Source organism: Oculina patagonica, chromosome 6 (genome assembly GCF_052425735.1).
Source record: "Oculina patagonica isolate OP01 chromosome 6, crgOcupat, whole genome shotgun sequence".
NCBI lineage: Eukaryota > Metazoa > Cnidaria > Anthozoa > Scleractinia > Oculinidae > Oculina > Oculina patagonica.
The window spans coordinates 5,329,126-5,347,815 of record NC_135763.1 but is presented as its reverse complement, the minus strand read 5'-3'; the positions used below and the strand labels follow the sequence as shown (position 1 = coordinate 5,347,815).

Below are 18,690 nucleotides of genomic sequence, written 5' to 3'. Positions count from 1 at the left end.
ACTGGACTTACAAATCGAGGAATAACCTGGAAAGTGCAGGACAAAAATGCAGAAAGATCCGCACAATTGAATTTCGAACACGGAGTGAGGCTATGAAAAGGCCGCCTTTAGCATTTTATTGGAATAAATTTCTAAAAGTCGTCAGAGTAACGGTCTTGAAACAGAAGAGCTCCACTCCGATAACAATATTTGGGGAGCAATCTTCATCTTGCGAATTGTACGCGAGCCCTACCACTTTTTTGGCTAAAATTTTTTTTTAGGGCTCCAGTTGACATGGATAAAATATGGATTTTTTTTTTTGCTGGAATTTTTTCAAATAAAATACTCGCGAAATATAGGACACGCGAAGTTTAAAATCGCGAAATTTAATATCGTACTGATAATATAAAAAATAATGAAACTCGATGTGTTTTATCATAGTTATTCTAACATGTCTGAGCTTCATGTTTAAGAGTTTTATGTTTAATTTTGTCCATTAGTCATCTCTCAGTCTATCAGTCGCACTGTTCGAACTGATCTCTGCCGCCAAGTTCCTCAAAATCTCGCTTTTACAGTCGTAGATGAACCTATTAGCTTCATATTGAAGAATAGATAAAAATCGCGAAATTTAATACACTCCAACTGTACCTTCCTCTCAAAATCGCGAAATTAAGTACTCGCGAAATATGGCTCTTGATTTTTCGCGAAATTAAGTACTCGCGAAATTTAGTGAGAATAAGGTACTTGAAAGTGATAAAACGCGTGTACTCTTGCAAATTTGTCTAACATTAAAGGCTTGATTTAAATACGCTGGTTTATTCATTTTTCTTTAAGATATAAGGAAATAGTTGAAGTAAATGTCAAATCAATGGCCACTTTACACAAGAGCCTAGCTTGCTCAAGTAAACTTGAGAATTTAGATCTAAGTGGGCAGCCCATAACTTCGATTCGTTTCTTGTTGCAGGGGCCTGTGTTACCCATTCGAACCTTGATACTAAACGATTGTACAAAAATAAGAACCCAAATTAATGACATTGTTGCTGTTATAATGCAGTTACAGAAATTAGAAACGTTATCTCTGAATAGAGTTGGCATATCAGCTAGAGAAGCAGTAGCTATTGCTTGTTCGCAGCCGTCGCTGTTCATGTTGGGTTTAGTCGGAATCAAATTCTCACTAAGTGATGTAAGATACATACTTGAGCACACTGGTCCTTTCTTTTTAGAAATGTCGCGTTTTTCAATCGATGAAGCTATTTTGCGTTCATTAGAGTCAGAGTATGATACCAGCATCGTTTTGCCATGATGTAATTTCGCTTTGAAACAGTTACAGTGGGTAGTCACCTGACTAAATGGACAGCTTTCCTTATGTTAATGCTTGCTAATACTGTATTTTTAAAAGTTGAATATTGTGCTGAATAAACCTTGATTCAAAAGTCATCTAGCATGAGTCAGTCATATGAATTACTTATAATTGAACCGTAGTTGTTTATATTCCTAGTATTAAGAAACATATCATGACATTAAATGAGTAGACAATAACCGCTGTGAATGTTAAAGTTAGTGTCGTACTTGATTTTAGCCTTTTTTGAGGTTCTATTTTGAATAAGTAAAAACTGGCGTCATGACAGTCATGCGATTTTCCTTTAGTTCTTGTTACGTAGTACTGTGTTTTTTTTACACCTGCAGATCCACAACCATGTACCAGCGGTCTCCTGCATCATGAAACATCAGTGCCACTGCCTCCCACACAATCAGAGCCATATCAGCCGATGAACTTCCAATTCCCTAAGACAAAAGTTGGCAAACAAAATCGTTCCTTTAATGCCAAGTGGTTCAGAGATTATCCTTGGCTTCATTATGTTGTAGATAAAGATGCAGTTTTGTGCTTCTTGTGTGCAAAACAAAAGTCAAATTTGAGTAGTGCCAAGAATAAAGAATTTGATTCGTACAGTCGGGATTCTCCAACTGGAAAAATGCGTTGGCTCAATTTAGAGAGCACTAGAATTCTTATTGCCATAAATTGGCCATAGAATACTCTACAACAATACCCTCGTGTGGCAATGTTGTTGAAATGATGAACGAGACAGCAACAGCAACGATGGAAGAAAATCGCCGATGTCTCGTTGCAATTATTGAATGTCTACAGTTTCTAGCTCGTCAAGGCCTTGCATTTCAAGGAAGTACCGAGGGAGAATCAAACTTTTCGCAGTTGCTGCAGCTTAGAGCCAAGGATCGCCCTGAGCTGTTAGTGTGGCTCAATAGGACCGCCGACAAATATACTTCTCACGAAATCCAAAATGAGTTAATAGTTTTTCTTGCCAGCAGGGTCATCCAAGATTTAGTATCCGACATTCAAAAGGCTAACTTTTTCGCTATCATCTGTGATGAGTATACCGATATAAGTAATAAAGAACAACTTACGATTTGCATTCGATGGGTTGATGACTCTCTTGTTGCACATGAAGACTTTATTGGGTTCGTCAAAATTCCAAATATTATGGCGGAGACCATAGTAACAGCTATTAAGGACACTTTGGCTAGACTAGGTCTTTCACTAACCAACTGCAGGGGTCAATGTTACGATGGAGCAAGCAATATGCTTGGGCCCAAAACGGGTGTGGCTAAACGAATTCAAGAGAACCTAAAGCACATCCTACCCACTGCTATGCTCACTCTTTGAGTTTAAGCGTGAAAGATATGACCTGCAACTGTCAACTGTTGTCACAAACAATGGATATTACGAAGGAGATTGTCACCCTGATCAAATTTTCACCAAAGCGGGAGTGCTTACTTCAACAGCTTAAGGAAAATTTGGAGACGGAAGACGAGGATACTAGTTCCCGTGGAATTATTGGACTTTGCCCTACAAGGTGGACGGTTAGAGCCAGTTGTTTTCGACGAATTCTTGAAAACTACGCAGTTCTTTTGGAAGAGTGGGATGTTTGTTTGTCCGAACGATTACAGCCCGATGTGCCTGCAAGCATAATAAGATGCAAGGCCCAAATGGAACTATTTGACTTTTTCTTTGGCTTGCATCTTGGAGAGCGGCTTAATTCCCACACTGATAATCTATCTAAGACTCTCCAGGGTACTAAGATGGCTGCTGTCAGTGGACAACGCCTGGCAAATCTTACAAAGGAGACACTCACTAAAATGCGCAATTATCAGAACTTTGACAATTTCTATGCCAATGTTTCCCGCAAGAGTGAAGGCCTGGTTGGCGAACTAACACTTCCAAGAAAGCGACGTGCTCCGGCCAGACTGAAGGTTGGTGCTGGTGCACCAAGCTATCCCCAAACCGCCAAAGATCACTTCAGAAGGGTTTACTATGAGGCTATCGATCCAATCGTCAGTGCCATCGATCAGCGCTTTAACCAGGAGAGCTTCACCTCCTACGCCCAGGTGGAGACCCTTCTGGTTAAAGCTGCTAATGGTGAAGACTATGAGGCAGAATTTAAGTTTATTCAAGAATCGTACAGCGAGGAAATCGATACTGGGGCGTTACCTGGGCAACTTAGTACTTTGGAAGTCATGAGGAGAAGATATCATGTTTTGACGAAATCCTGTTGGCTGTGTCGCAGTTTCCTGAACCAGAAAAGAAGTTAATACAAGAAGTCCAAACTGTCTATAAGCTGCTCGCCGTAAATCCAGCTACCAGTGCTGCTGGCGAGCGTTCATTTTCATCTGCACGACGTCTGAAGACCTGGCTTCGAAAGCTCAGTAGAGCTTGCTAAGATCTCCAGTCATTATATATTAATATTTTTAGCAGATATATGACATTTCTGTAAATTAGAAATATAATGGACGAATAAAAGTAAAAAAAAAAAAAAAATGACAGATTCACTAACCTAGCAGTGCTAAACGGCCACAAGCAAAGAACGGACAGTGTCCCTATCACGTAGGTTGCAAAGGTGTTTGTTTCCCGCAATGAGAACCGAAAGAGAAACTTCGGAAAATTAAAAGAGTGGCAATCAGCGTATGGGTAGGTTTATTAACATAGTGGCTGTATTGAATAGTATACATTTTATATCTATATTTATTGAGGTTGTAAACAAGACAGCGCGGATGCAAGATAAATGGCGAAACACAGACGTTTCGTCTGACGTTTGTTTGTATTGGCCAGATTTTTTAGCCCTACCACTTTAAAATGGTCTCCGCGGTCCTTGCTTGTGTCTATTCAAGTTAGGGACATTTTGGACAACTTCGTCCAACCTTGAGGACACTCTTTTTTTTTTATAAGAATACAGTTTTGCCGAACTTGGCTGAAAATTATTATTTTTCTGCCGATTTTAGGCTGAAATATTCTTACGAACATTCTAAGAAAACACCGTTTGACATTTCCGTTTTGGCAAGTATTGGGTAATCAATTACAATTAAAAATTCGCAAATTTCAGCCTCGATATTCTTATAAACGAGATTCTTATAAAATAAAAAGAGTGTACGCTATTTTAATGGCTTTTGATGCAACACCACTTTGACCCTCTCCTTCTTAATGAACTTTTGTTACTAAATTGTCACGAAACGTCATCTTTTTATTTTTGGCGGCTGCGATTCGTAGAGTTTTAAGACATCCCACATTTTTTGTGACGTACACAACAGTTGTAAATCCTGGTAAATAAGCAAGTTGTAGGTTTAATTTACACGACACATTGTGCCGTAGTCCTGTCATAAGCTTGTCGCATTTGACAAAATCGTACCGTCCGTGTAAATCGGCCTCACACGTACAGAATCTGGCCGGAGGTCAAGTGTTCTTGATTTCACTCCTGCATGTGGCAAATTCCGGTTGGTATTAGTCATGACGTTCGTAATGCGTAAGTACAGTAATCGGACGTATTTAGTAACTAAACTGATCATTATGTGACTGCTGAGAATTTACTTGATAGTTTTCCTGTTACATGTAATAACCCAGCTTTATATAGTAATTACACATCCATTAGTTTGTTTGACTCGTTCTCAGTTACTTGCCCGCAAATGAAATCAGCGCCTATAATTGGCGAGGATGAAGCTTCGTTAGTAAAGTTCGTCGAGAACGGCGAGCGAACTTATTAACGCAGACCGTTATTTCCGGCTGTCGTTTCTCTCGGCCACCGAAAAGAAAATTCAGGTACGTGTACTTAGTAACTGTACGTTGTGGCAGAAGGAATTAGTTTAAAAGATAATAATTAAAAGGAAGACAGAAGAAGCGAGTCACTTTGCAGTTGCTGCATGCGTTTTTACATAGTTACTGTACTGTTTCCCACTCGACCATTTTCCGCCTTCCTGAATATAAATTACACTGTACATGTTGCATGAATTATTTCTACATCCAGTTGACCTGCGATCGCCCCCGGGAGGGGGGGGGGGGCACTCAAAAAAGTTTTGTACGGGGAGGCTCCGCCCCAAGCTTTTACCCCTTACCCTTTTATATACCATTTTCACAGAAATTGTACCCTTTTCGTATACCTTTTACTGAAAAAGGTACCCCTTTCGTATACCTAAAAGACGTGGTATAGACTTAGAACAGGAAGATTTCTTGTCATTTTCATGTTGCGCTTTATAAATTAAAATAATACAGCCATAAAGTGCGACTGTTCGAAATATTTTAATTCAAGGCCCTTTTAAAAACCTGAATGACGGATTTACATACCCTTTCATATACCTAAACATGTGAAATCCCTGCCCTTTTATATACCTAAAGCCTGAAAAAGGTACCCCTTTCGGGCGGAGCCTCCCCGTATAGGCCATTATATGGATTACCCCCCCCCCCCCCGGTTCTTTCGTGGTCTTCGCAGAGGCATCGCTCGGACTCTGTAAAGCGTCTAAGTTGATCTTGGTTACTAAACATGCTGCTAGGTGAGTACTAGTATTTCTTATCTAATTACAGTGTTTTAATTGTGCCACATGCGTACGAGAAACCGATTTCTTAGCGTGGATCGATGTTGACACTCCACGCCATTATTTCGTATCTGTGTTGAGCAGTTGTTTATAAATGGTGAAGAATGAGGAATACATATTGCATCTTACATCACCCAAGAAAACAGCACTCAGATGAACAGAATTGTGGTAACTGCTAGTAATAGTTTATCCGGAGAGTTTTTCGAGCTAAAAGAAAGCCACAACTTGCACCGATTCGAAAGCTAAAATGCTCACTTTCCCTTCGAGATTCTTTGTTTGCCAGCAGTTTATAAGAGCAACACAAAAAGGTGATTATTATTGTTTTATTATTATTTTGTATTGTTATTATTTTTCCACTGCAAAGGTCAGACACTGATCTTGTTGGGACACTGGCCAATGCAACGTTGCATCAACGCCAAGCTTTGAGCGCATTAGTCATTAATCTTTGATTACTGCTAGTACTGAATGCACACATTTAATAAACTTTGTTATGATGACCTCTACAGGTTCAATTTAATTTTAGGTAATTTTTCTATCAGTCAATATGAATAATAATTCTGAACAAGAATGACCCTCCGTTCTTTACGCCGATAAGCTGTTACACTAAGCAATGTTTTATGCAACTTGTCTTGCAATCTGGTGATCGAGGAAATAAAGTTGAAGTTAAAAGTTGAATCTTTTTGTGTCGTTGCAAGAAACATTGGCAAGTGCCTTGTAACAACGCCAACCACCAAGTATGACCACCAGACTAAGATTGTTTATGTAAATCAAGTCTAATTGTTCAGTCCCAGAAAAAAAGACCCAAACTTTGCTTTGCCCTCTCCATAATTTCATTCCTTTCACTTTAAAAAACATGGAAGAGTTTTTAACCTAACAGCAAGCATTTCCTCTTTCACAAAGTCCAAAAAACCAGGTCGTCCTTTTGCAGTCTACTTAGGTGGTCGCTCGCAAGTGGAACTGTTATAAGCCTTATAATAAACAGGATGCTGTTATTCCGACAGACGTAACAAACTTTTTTAAAAATCTTTCTCCTCACGTAAGCGCTTCCGGTCGATTTGTCGTAAGTTACTCAAGCTAAACACGGTCGAAGTTGCTAACAGTCAAGTCAGTGTACAAACCATTGATAATTCAACAGTTCTGAACGCAAATAACCCTTTATCTTTAAGGCGCTGTTACACTAAGTGGAGTACAGCTTGTTTCTCAATTTCGTTGCGAGACAATTTGTCACAAGGTAATGATTAGTCCGGTATAACACACGAAAATCGTTGAAGTGCTGCCCTTTACTGGTTATAAAAAGTAGAACGCTTGATCCTATTTAGAGCAGCACTTGCTGCAACGAAAACATTACGAGATATGTATTTCAGAGGATATTTAAAACCTTGTGAGCCACTTGCCACTTTTGAGCCACTTTTGAGCCACTTGCGCACAGCAAAAAAATTGCCTTGTAAAAACTGCGAAAAAATTGCCTAGTATAACAACCAGACTGTAAATCCAGTCTACCTGTTCCCAGATAAAAATAGGCAAACCTTAGCTTTACTCTGTGTATAATTTCTTTCCTTTTTCCTTAAAAACGTGGTGAGAATTTTAAATAGAAAGGAAAGCTAGCTGTTCCTCTTTCACAAAGTACAACAAGCAAAAGTTCGGTCTTTTGAAGCCTACTTTCACGCTCGCTCGCGCACGAAGTAGTTTATAATAAATAGGCCCGAAACAGGATGTCATAACTTACAGTTAGGTATTAAACAACGAACGTAATAAACGTTATCATTCTCCTCACGTTCGGGGTCGCCAGGGTGAAATTTTCTCTGTTAAAGTCCCTTTTTGTTTCGCTATGTTAACCCTTAAGTCGGTATGTGACGTCGTGAGGCCAGAAGTTTGGTGTAAAGACCCAGTAAACTCAAACATATTTTCTCCAGCTAAACACTGGTACAGGAAGAAGCTGCTTATCCCGATTTGTTTTTTTTTTTTTTCTTTCGTTCAGTTTACAGATAGAACTTTACGCGTTAGGGGTGGGGGGGGGGGGGGGGTGCTATTACACCTAAAATAGCTTCCCAGTATTCGCCAAATTGTGGAATACTACAGAAACCGGGATAAACTACTCCGGCCTGATGAGCCACTTAGCTCGACAGCATGCCAGGCTTTACCCTTTTTTATCTATACGCACATTAAGAATATTGACAGCTGACGGAAAAAGCATCTCATGTGGAATGAAATTTTCCGAACTAGAATTCTACAAAGTATATAGTTATAACTAAGGAGCACTTTTATGCTGCTACTCATGCAGGGCTTGCAGGGATGAAATCAATCCTATACAGTCACCTCTCTAAAACGCACACCGTCAGGACCGGCTCCAACTGTCCGTCTTAGAGAGGTGACCGTCTCTAGGAAGTTTGTCACAGTGAATACCTGAAAAAAGGCAGGGACGGGACCAACACAAGGTGTCTGTCTTAAAGAGGAATCCGTCTTATAGGGGTGTCCGTTAAGAGAGAGCTTACTGTACATTGACGCCAAATTTTGCCCTCAGTAGAAAATACATCTCTCTATCTCACTGGTTCTTTTCAAGGATTGCAATGTGTGACAATACTTTTAAGGCTGCTGTACACCGTTCGAAAAACACGCGAATGGAGTGATGTAATTTTAAGGTACCAAGTTTTGGGTTTGTATAGAGTTTTGCAATTCCAAATTACTGAACTATTTATAACTATCGCGTGATCCAAACTCGCTTTAAGAGAACGCTGAAGCGTAATATTTATTCATAACATTTATTCACTGTGCCGAATTCAGTGTAAAGTGTTCACTGCATTTGACCTTGTCTTCATTCTGGAGTAAGTGTTCGACTTTGAACGAGGCATCAGCCAGTTTTAGTGGTCGTCACTCTCCTTGGAAAAAGGTGAGTCACTATGAGTAACTATTCTCGTTTAGCTTAGTTTCTTTAGTTTTAAGCATTATACAAGAACTAAAGATAAATAGGGTGAAAAAACATCGAGCAACCACTTTCATTTTCGTTCGCGACTCACTTGGACTTCGCATCGGCCGGAATGATGATTGAGGGACACATTAGCTTAGACATTTTCACAACGGATTTCCATATAAACACAGAGTGTTTCTTGCTCACAGAGCGCTTCTTCTCCAATATTCCAAATAATAACCTATTTGCGCAAAGAAAACAAAATTCGTTTAAATAGACTTTACCTGTTAGTGCATGTCGACTAGCAGATATCTATATGGGTCTATTAGGATTTCGTTGGTTCTACTAGGGGCTGGCGAATGCTAAAACATCCGAGACTAGCCGATCGACGCCGAGTGCCTTGTTCGAAAACCGAGGCCAAGACTTTAATTATCTAAGATAATCCAAGCCAAGACTTAATGCAGAGAAAACTTACCCCGAGATTTGCATTAAATTCACACAAGGCATTGAATTGAAAGTACCTGAAACCCTGAAATTTCGCAGATAAAAATTATTCTCTTGATTCGCTCTTGTCGGGGGTCCCGATAGACCGAAGAACAGTCTTTGAACTACAGTCTAGTCTAATTTTTGTACGATTAGCTCTTGGATAACCAGATCTAGCTGTAATATGAAATTGAAGCAAATTCAGAGCTCCCTTACTTAGATCTGTTCTCTACCAGCCGGAACAAATTTCATAATTACTGCCTATATCCTCCCTAGTCATGCTAGTAAAAAACGTTCCAACAGAAAAATGCACCAAATTTTGGGGGTAAAAATAATGGATCGCGGCTACCAGCTATTGAATATGCGCTTCTAGTGAATTCCATTGAGTCGCATGATTTAAAGTCAGTTTATACGGACCGGCGTTCAAGCCCAAAAGCTATTAGTAGATAAGAGTGGCCCACACGCCCTTTTAGATAAATTGATAATAAAACGTTTAAAACAGTTCTATAAAAAGCTAGCCTGTTGCCGTTTTAATGAGATGTGGTACCGCCCTTGCGTGCTTTTAAACACGCAAGCTAAGGGTTTTATTAAAATATTCCAAGGCCACCACGACCGACGGAATATATTTAACATACCTAGGACAATTTTCAAAACTAGCTCCCACGTGCCCTAAACAAATAAGTATCTAAATATAAATAATAAACTGGGATAGTTCGGATAGCTACTATTTCAGCCTCATTTTAGACTTGAATCTACATGGTAGAAACTTCAAAATATACACTCTCTTTTTTTTATCGACAAACAAGCCTCTCGTGCTGTTTGAAAACACTTTAAAATATTAAGCAATTAAAATTGCGTTGACTACCTTTCGAGATAACATCAAACTTGAATACCCAGTATCGCTTCCTATTGGTTTGATCAGTGGGCTGAAAAACTCCTCGGGCGATTCGTCTTTCTCTATCAACCGGTTCCTTTCAAAGGTTGCGATGTGTGACAGTACTTTCAAGGCTGTACACCCTTCGGAAAACACGCAAATGGAACTGATGGTGTAGTCTCAAGGTATCAAATTTTGGTTTTGTTTGGAGTTTTGCAATTTAAGTTACTGAAGTATCTATTAACTATCAAATGTTCGCGTATTGCTTATTCATAAAAAGAAAAATGTATATATCTATACTTGCTTATTAACAACACACAGAAAAATCTTTGCAGCGCTGCCCGTAACCATTGCGAAAAAGTGGTACTTTCTGACTAGTGCAAAGAAGACGTTGTGAGACATATGCATCTTTATTTCAGAGAATGCCAAACTAGGCAATTTTCGGGCCACTTGTGTCGCAACAAAATTCCTGTTATGATGGCGCCTTTAACCCGTGAAGCATGACCACCAGACACAGACGAAATAAACCGAGTCTAACAATTCCCAGAAAAATAATGATAAACAGATCTTCGCTTTACCCTGTGTATTATTTCTCTCCTTTTACTGACATGATGAGGTTTTTAAATACACGGGCAAGCATTTTTTTTCTTTTTCACCAAGTCCAGCGATCGAGCCAAAGTTTATACATAGCCTTCTGGAGCCTAAATTTGCGCTTGCTCGCGAGTGGAATTGTTTTAATAAACGTGATACCGTGACTTCTTTAGAGAATAAACAACCGACAGACGTAAAAACCTTTATCATTCTCCTCACGTAAATGGTGTCGCGGGGTTGCGCTATTTCACTCTTAAAGAGCCTTATTTGTTTCGCTGTGTTAACGCTTTAAGTCGATATGTCACGAGGCCGGACGCTTGGTGTTAGCCCTAACTGTAAACAAGGTAAACTCAAACAAGCTCAAGCTCAAGCTAAACACTGTTCCAGGAAGAAGCTCTTTATACGGATTTCTTTATGTTTGCTTTGCGGGGAGTGCTATACCTAATGTAATTACCAGATATACCCCAAAATTAGTAAACAGAGAATAAAGAAATTGTTTTACACCAAGCGGAAGTTATCTCGATTCTCAATTCTTCGAAATAGAGTTCCATAAAATATATAGTCAAATGTTAAGAGGCCGTTTAAATGTTGACATCATGCAGGGCCGGCTGTAGGAATGAAATCCTATAAATTGCACTCAGCACCGAATTCTAAAGGTGCATTCCGTTGTCAATAGCGCGATGTATTTTCTAGGCAAATGACGGGAATTTTTAATTTGATCACCCTAAGATCGCCCAATTTAGACCTATACCGTAGAATTCCGGTTATAAGCCCTGGGCTTATACAACTTCGTAAGGGTTTTTGGGTGGGCTTATAAGCGGAGGGGCTTATATTCGGGAGGGCTTATAAGCGGAAGGAAAAAAACGTTTCGAAAAGAGCCCCAGGAGTGTTGATCGAAATACGCTTTTAAGTTAAAACGCACAAAAAAGCAACATTTAGCCCTGTTCAGTACTGTCATCTGGTAGAGGGGGGCTTATATCCGGGGGGGGGGGGCTTATAACCGGATGTATTTTTTTGTTTCCAGGTTGATGGGCCTATAACCGGGGGGGCTTATAAGCGGGAGGGCTTATAACCGGAATTTTACGGTATAGTGCGTCATAGGACATGTGACTGAGATACACGATGCCCTTCTGCACAAACAATTCCAAGAAATCGCGGAAGACGTTTCAGGTCATTGTGCTAAATAAAGTTTATAACGTTCATTGTACTTGACTGACATAACTTGACGTTGTCTTCATTCTAAAGTCAGTGTTCGATTGCGAACGAGACATCTGCGAGCATCTGCCAGTTTTGGTGAAGGTCACTCTAGAAATTTTTTCTCTTATCTGCTGGTCTGAAAAGATACAGTTTTAAGGGAAATTTAAAGGGCTAACATTTCATTTAACGTTTCTTTCACAATGAACGTCGATGTGGATCTAGACAATGGTGGCACTGTCTCTGGAGAGAGGTGTGTAACTATTCTCTTCTAGCTTTTTTTGGTTTTAAGCGTAGTATAAAGAACAAAAGAGAAGCAGGGTACTGAGAACCATTGATCATCGTTCGCGATTCACCTGAACTTTCCAACGACCGGAATGCCGTGATGAATGAGGAAACCTTTCGCTTTAGACAAAACACATTAGCACTTTAATTTCACAGCGGATTTCCATGTAAGCACGGATTATTTCTTGTTCGCAGAGTGTTTCTTTCCCAAATTCACAATGAGTGGCTTATTCAGACACTCAAAAAACTCGATAAGCTTGTATTCTCTACGGTACATCTTATCCAGATGAATAAAAGAGGTCACACCCATTAAGTGTCGAGAGGCAGATGCCTACAGCAGCCTACAGGTGAGGATTCGACTGCTCTACTAGCTTCTACTGTCTCAGCTAAAGGAGGCAACTGAACTCTTTTATTAAACTGACTTTATTCGCTTTAATTCTTCTTGCTTAGCTCATAAGTCTGTCCCAAAAATTAAGCTGTAATTTCGGGGAAGAAACCCTGGAGACCGCACGAGGAAAATATCAACCAGTCAGATGTGTAGTAATGATCATATGTTCACGAGGCAAAGACATATCTAGAAAATGAAAGTCGCGTATAGCAACAAAAAGGAACACCATCTAGAAAACATAAACGAGCTTAAATTAAAAGAGCTTAATTAAGGGTATTTTGTTTAACGAGCTTAAACGATCTTAATTTAGGGTATTTGGGACCTTATTTAAAACTGAAAAAGACGTTAAAGCTCATTTTACTACACACTGACTAGCCCTTCAGTAGCATCCATCCTTTCTTATTTTTAACCAAGCATTATGATTTCAACTGACACATAAATACTGCATGTATACTAGAAATTACTTGCCTTAGATTACCTGACATTGTTTCTCAAAAAACCCTGGAGAGCGGTTCCTAACTAGAAAACTACTGAAATAACTAATAACTTAAAACGGAACTTGAAGGAGGAGGCAAGCGTCAACCAGTCAAATAAAATATCTACAAATATCTAGAAACTGAAAGCAACCGAATAACGCCAACTGAAGATCTGGCGACTGTAAAACGGCATTTTAAACAAATAATTTGAATCCGGGAGTACCGTGACAGAACACAAAGGTAGTAGTCAAAAGAATCAGCGATGACAGTATTTTGAGCTTTGTACCTCGCTCAGTTGAGTAAGGGTATTTTGGGTCGTTATTTTCAAATTGAAGAACCTGTTTACGCGTATTCTACTGTTCACTTTTAACATGTTTTGGCGTTTTTAATACTTGCCTTTAATTTTCTACAAATTTGTTCTCCCGACCCTAGCTTCTATTTGCCTTTATCTACTGGCATTATTTAAGCATTTTGACCAATTGACAGTGTTTTTACCGGTACGTGATACTTGAGGGTAAGCTGAAGCTTATATTTAACTTAAAGGAACTGTGTCACGGATTTTAGCTAAATTTAGACATAAGAAAATTACCACCAAATTAAGAGACGTTTCAGTGATGGCCATTGAACTACATTCCGAAAAACTTAAACTCCTAGGAGTTTACTTCAGTAAAATTTGCGCACATCCAGACAACAAGGGAAACTCTTTGACGTAGGGAATCCTTAATTGCTTGGATTAGTAAAAGCGGATCATTTTCTATCTGTTATGCTGACGACATAAATTTACGTTCTCCCCGTTTATAGCTTCGAACCTCGCGTATGTCCGCACGTGTATTCCCCTTTTTTTAACTCGTGGTTTGTTATAATATATTCTCGTTTTGAATCGTGATTTATTATAAACATTAGCTCTCGATGTCTTGATTTTTTTGTTTTTTATTTCTGAATTTATACGTGGTTTCAGTTGGTTGAACATAAATTGATTCAGTTGAGCATGAATACATTACAAGTCGCCAAGTAACGTCAATCAATATTATTAAGCGTAAAACTCACTGTAAAATGTAAATGAAAATGTTATTTATAGCAGTTATGCACTTAGCCTCATAACTCTGCGAGATAGCTAGTTTACAGACATGCCACTGAAACAGAGGAAACAAATATTTTAAATGAACATAACATAGTTAAAATATCCCAACTAGCAGAAGGCAGATTAGTTGGCTAAAAAAAAGAAACAGTCAATTCGAGTATTTTTTTTATAGGCCCGGATGTTGCACTTGACTTTTGGTTTGCTTAAACGTACAAGAGGAAACTGATCACTATCCATTATCTCGTTAAAGTTTCAATACATTAAAGTACTAGTGAAGCATACTGCTTTCAGTATTTCTTTTTTCTCTTTTTTAGGGTTGTGTCTGTTTCGGTTTTTCATGTTTCCTGAGGCAAAGCTGTACGTGTTTTATGCTTCAGCGGAACTGGCATTTAAACAATTCTAATTTTAAAAGCTCTCAAGGCTTTTTTAGTCACTTTTCGCTTTGTCGTCATTAGCTATTGTATTGTTTAATAATAGAAAAGAAAGACATCTTGAATCATTTGTCAACTTTTATTTCTTCGCAAGAAAGACATTTCAAAAGTAAACGTAAATATTTTTTTTCTGTCTTTTATTTGCATGCATGAGACGGTATTGAGCTTCAATAGCGATTACGTAAGCTACATGACGTTGGTATCACATCTACATGCATGACTTGATTAACATGAACTAATTGACTAGTGAAGACATTGTTCGAATCTTTTGCCACAAAATTGACCTGTGTGTGAGCGTGTCCTATTGGACTGCTTTCGTTCGCCTCCTTCTTGGAAAAGAAACGGATATATGAAAGCTAGCCAGTGACATATTAGCTTCCAGCGTCGTAACGCATGAAAAAAAAATGGGAGCGCGGCGGTTAAGTCCACTAGATTGAAAATTGCGCAGATTACAGTGCTTGTTCTGTTGACAGTACAAACACGAATAATTTCCGCATAATTTCCACTTTATGATTTTTTTTACATTCAGTTGCCTTAAGTTTATTTATTTCGCAAAAAATTTCGCTGATCAAATTCTAAGACTGCAGATGTGCTACCGAGAGCAAGCGGGCGGATACGGTTCCTTTTTGTTGTGAGCACATTGCATAACAAATCTGACCTAATGACTGACCCGAAATTGGCTTAATGTTAGAGTGTTTTGCCTAGAAACATTGTAAAAATGCCCGCTTGCAGTCACGCACAATATAAACGGATGACTTTCAGATGTAAGTGGACAAATCGGCGATACTTACTTACTATCAAATGAGATTGTTCAGAAGTTAAACCGGCCTCTTTCTTGTAACACCCTGATTGAACTCAAGAGCATTCGTTTCTACAACGTGATAAAGAGAAAAATATTTTTCAAGGCACAACTTAACAATGGTAAAAAATGATACCAAAGGACAGCGTTTTTCTTGCTATTACATTTTTTCCTGCGAGGAATGTATAGCACGTTGATTGCGCCACAAATTTGACAATGAATTGATGACGCTTGTAAAAGGGCGTCGCTTCCCTTTGGCTTCTGGTTATAAACTACTTACCACTTACTCGTTATCCACTTCACTTGCTCTGTTGTGTTCTCGGAAACCTCTCAAACAATGACGAACTTCTTTAATTAAAAATATGCTTTTGAGCAATTTAAGAGACATTTTTGTTCGATATTGTATGTATTCGACATTATTTCATTGTTGAGCATTTGTGGCGCGAGGGAACCACAAATAGTCACTTGTAATCAAATACATTTGTTCCAAATACGCTGAGCCAGGAAAAAAGCGCCTCCTGCTTCGAAAACCGAACACAGTGGTTAAACACATTGTTTAACCACTGTTTTGTGAGTTATTGCATTTTGGTCAGTATTGTTTCTTGTCTTTTGTTTCTATTATATTACATCATTTGTGTCTGGCACACGAGGGTGAAGCCGAAAAAGCTATTGTGCGCGATCGCTTTCCTTTTGTTTGATGTTGTTCGGCAAACACGCAAGTCGTGCAACATTTATTTCTTGAAAAGTTTGTACAGGTGTTTGCAGTTCAGTTTATTATTATTCCATTATTTACCGAGGCGAATATTAATTAAATACGGGGGCCTGTGTTGATTTTTACAGCTCACGGACCTAATTTTGATGGAAGTCAAAATTCTCTTAACTGGTATTTAAAGAAATGTATGCCGGACACCAAGCGGAAAGCTTGCGTGCAAATCAGAAAGCACTTGACTAGAATGTGTAAATGATCACCTTTTTTTAGGCACCAGCATTCTCAGAAATCAACAACACTAGAGTTGTCCGTGAAGACGTAATAATGACGTAACTCAGTCTTATCATTTGGGACTATACGAATTCAACAACTAAGAAGAAGCAGTCAATTTCTCTTTAAGTTGTCTGGTAAGCATCACTAGCCAAGCACTCGAGATATGAAGTCGCCTAGGCCTTGAATCATTAATGCTTATAAGATTTTATTTTTCTTATTTCTTAGACTTGCAAGTTACAGGATAAGGAAAAACTCCTGGGATTCTCAGGGATCGTTCACATCAGACATGGATCGCCGCATTTCGAGAATGGAGAGTGGCGAGAGCTTCTATCGACGACGGAGGTAACCTTTCCTACGTTCAATATCTTTGGAAATACTTTGTTTTCAGTCTAGGATAACAAGCTCTTTCTTATCAGTCCTGCGATAGCAGTGAAGTTTGCAACAACCATGCGTGGCCAATTCCGAAACGTACTGAGCTTATTGTAACAAGTCTCTGTCTGCGTAAAACATAACATGTTTAAATACAGGCACATTTTTTCGTTTCTAAATACGTTGCACGCTTTTAATTTCTGCCCTCTTTGAGAATACTCTTGCAATTGAACACGTTTTAAGGACAAAAAACATCGTTCGAAGCGATCGGGGAAATCGATACAAAACACTGTGCATCGGTTAGAAGTGTCTGCCGGATCTTGACTGTCTTCACAAGAAAGCATACTATGATCAAAGTAAACAACACAAGACTATCAATCGTCATCCGTGTGTTAGCCAGCAAATTAAAGAAACTTTCACGCTGTACCGTCATTTATCTACTTCAATATTTTTCTTGGTAATGTATTTTCAACTATTTTTAAAGTCAAAACTTTCTTTTAGGCCAATATTTTTGTTGTGTTTTGCGCAGGCGATGTCGTCAATGTTTTCCTTTTACTATTTGTAATCAAGGTTGACTTCGGTTTCATCTCATAAAAGCCCCGTGTTTGCACTTTTGTGATAGATCAAATTTTGCATGTAATTATGCAAAAGCTTTTTCATTTCATTTTTTCAATACTTGGGATCATTTTTTTTGCGGGAAAAGCTCTTTATTCTAAACAATGTCTTTTGTTTAAGTTTCAAAATCATTTGAGAGTTGAAACACGTCTTTTTCTCTTGGGCTTTCATTTTACTCGGTTCAGCGTTACTAATCTCACCGGTACTTAATAAGCATAATCTCTTCTAGAGAACATGTAGTCAAATACTATCCAAACAATTTGACAGATCTATAATAATCGAAAAAGATCGAAAAGCGGAACTACTATATTTAAGTAAAGCTCTTCAAAGTTTCGAAATATCCATGAAAGAGCGTTTGGCTTTCACGTGTTTCAATTGTTCTCGTCTTTTAAATTTATTTCGGTTGGCAAAAGCGCATCGCACTATTTCAAAAAACTCTCCAGCGTTTCGCGTTAAGAAAACTCATTTCACTTCGATAGTTCCCGCTTGTGAAATGCTTAATTATGTTCTAAGTTCTCAAAAAGGACGCATAATTCAGAGCAAACTTAACGTTTCGGTTGGCCAGATCGTTATAAATTTGCTTACAAGATCATTAAAGTCGAAATGCACCTTCTCATTGCTAAGATTAAATAAAACGTTTGTTTTAATTTTATAACCAAACAATTATCTCAACCTTTAAGTGATCTCGACCTCAGTCGCATTCAGCGACTCAACAATCACAGCTCTTCCAAGCAGGATGGTGTCCGTGCTGCGTTGTGCGTCGAGTAACACTTCAATAAACCGAAATGCACTTTCCTATCGCTAACAATTAATGGAACTTTTGTTTTTATTATCTACAAATGGTCTCGACCTTAAAAGATTTTGACCTTGGTCATGACTCAGCGACCCAACAACCACAGATCACCCACGCTCGAAGGCGTCAGTGCTGCGTTGCGCATCGAGTTACACAACAGTCGAAATTTAAGGATTTGTATGGAGTTCTGTATAGGCAGAAACAGTGAGTTTTTAAACCTGAAAACACAAGCGAGTTTTGAATGAAATAAAAAAAAAATGTTATTTTCCTGAATAATAAACTAGATAACCTAAGTAGAATTCCACCCAGAAACCTCACCGGAAACAAACAAACAAACAAACAACTGAAAAAAGGGTTATTTTTTATTCAAAACTATCTACCCGCGCGGCCAACAAACCTAACCGAAACAAACAAACACTGAAGCGGGTTACGTTATTTTCTTATGCGTAACATAGCACGGACGCCAACAAACTTGAGTTACCTGTGAAACAACACAATGTTTATCAAATTTACATACAAAATGAACGAATTATAATTAAAAAACTTTTCTCGCCTTAATATATAAACCAAC

General features: G+C 38.6%; 1 protein-coding gene and 1 pseudogene across 4 annotated transcripts in view; both read left to right on the top strand.

The window, feature by feature from the left end:
- The first annotated feature begins 2,077 nt into the window (after positions 1-2,077).
- Positions 2,078-6,630, top strand: LOC144656246 (zinc finger MYM-type protein 1-like; annotated as a pseudogene).
- A 2,051-nt stretch (positions 6,631-8,681) lies between these two features.
- The window catches only part of LOC144658452 (mycocerosic acid synthase-like), a 32,735-nt gene continuing 22,726 nt past the window's right edge, over positions 8,682-18,690 (top strand). Inside the window, exons 1-2 of one of the 4 annotated variants that reach the window (XM_078518857.1) lie at positions 8,682-8,740; positions 16,568-16,684. In XM_078518857.1, coding sequence (XP_078374983.1) covers positions 16,629-16,684 — 56 coding nt within the window. In that variant the 5' untranslated portion in view covers positions 8,682-8,740; positions 16,568-16,628. Of the gene's footprint in view, positions 8,741-10,235; positions 10,301-11,929; positions 12,154-16,280; positions 16,477-16,567; positions 16,685-18,690 lie in introns of those variants that run through there. The other 3 variants (XM_078518855.1, XM_078518854.1, XM_078518856.1) reach the window with 3 other exon arrangements.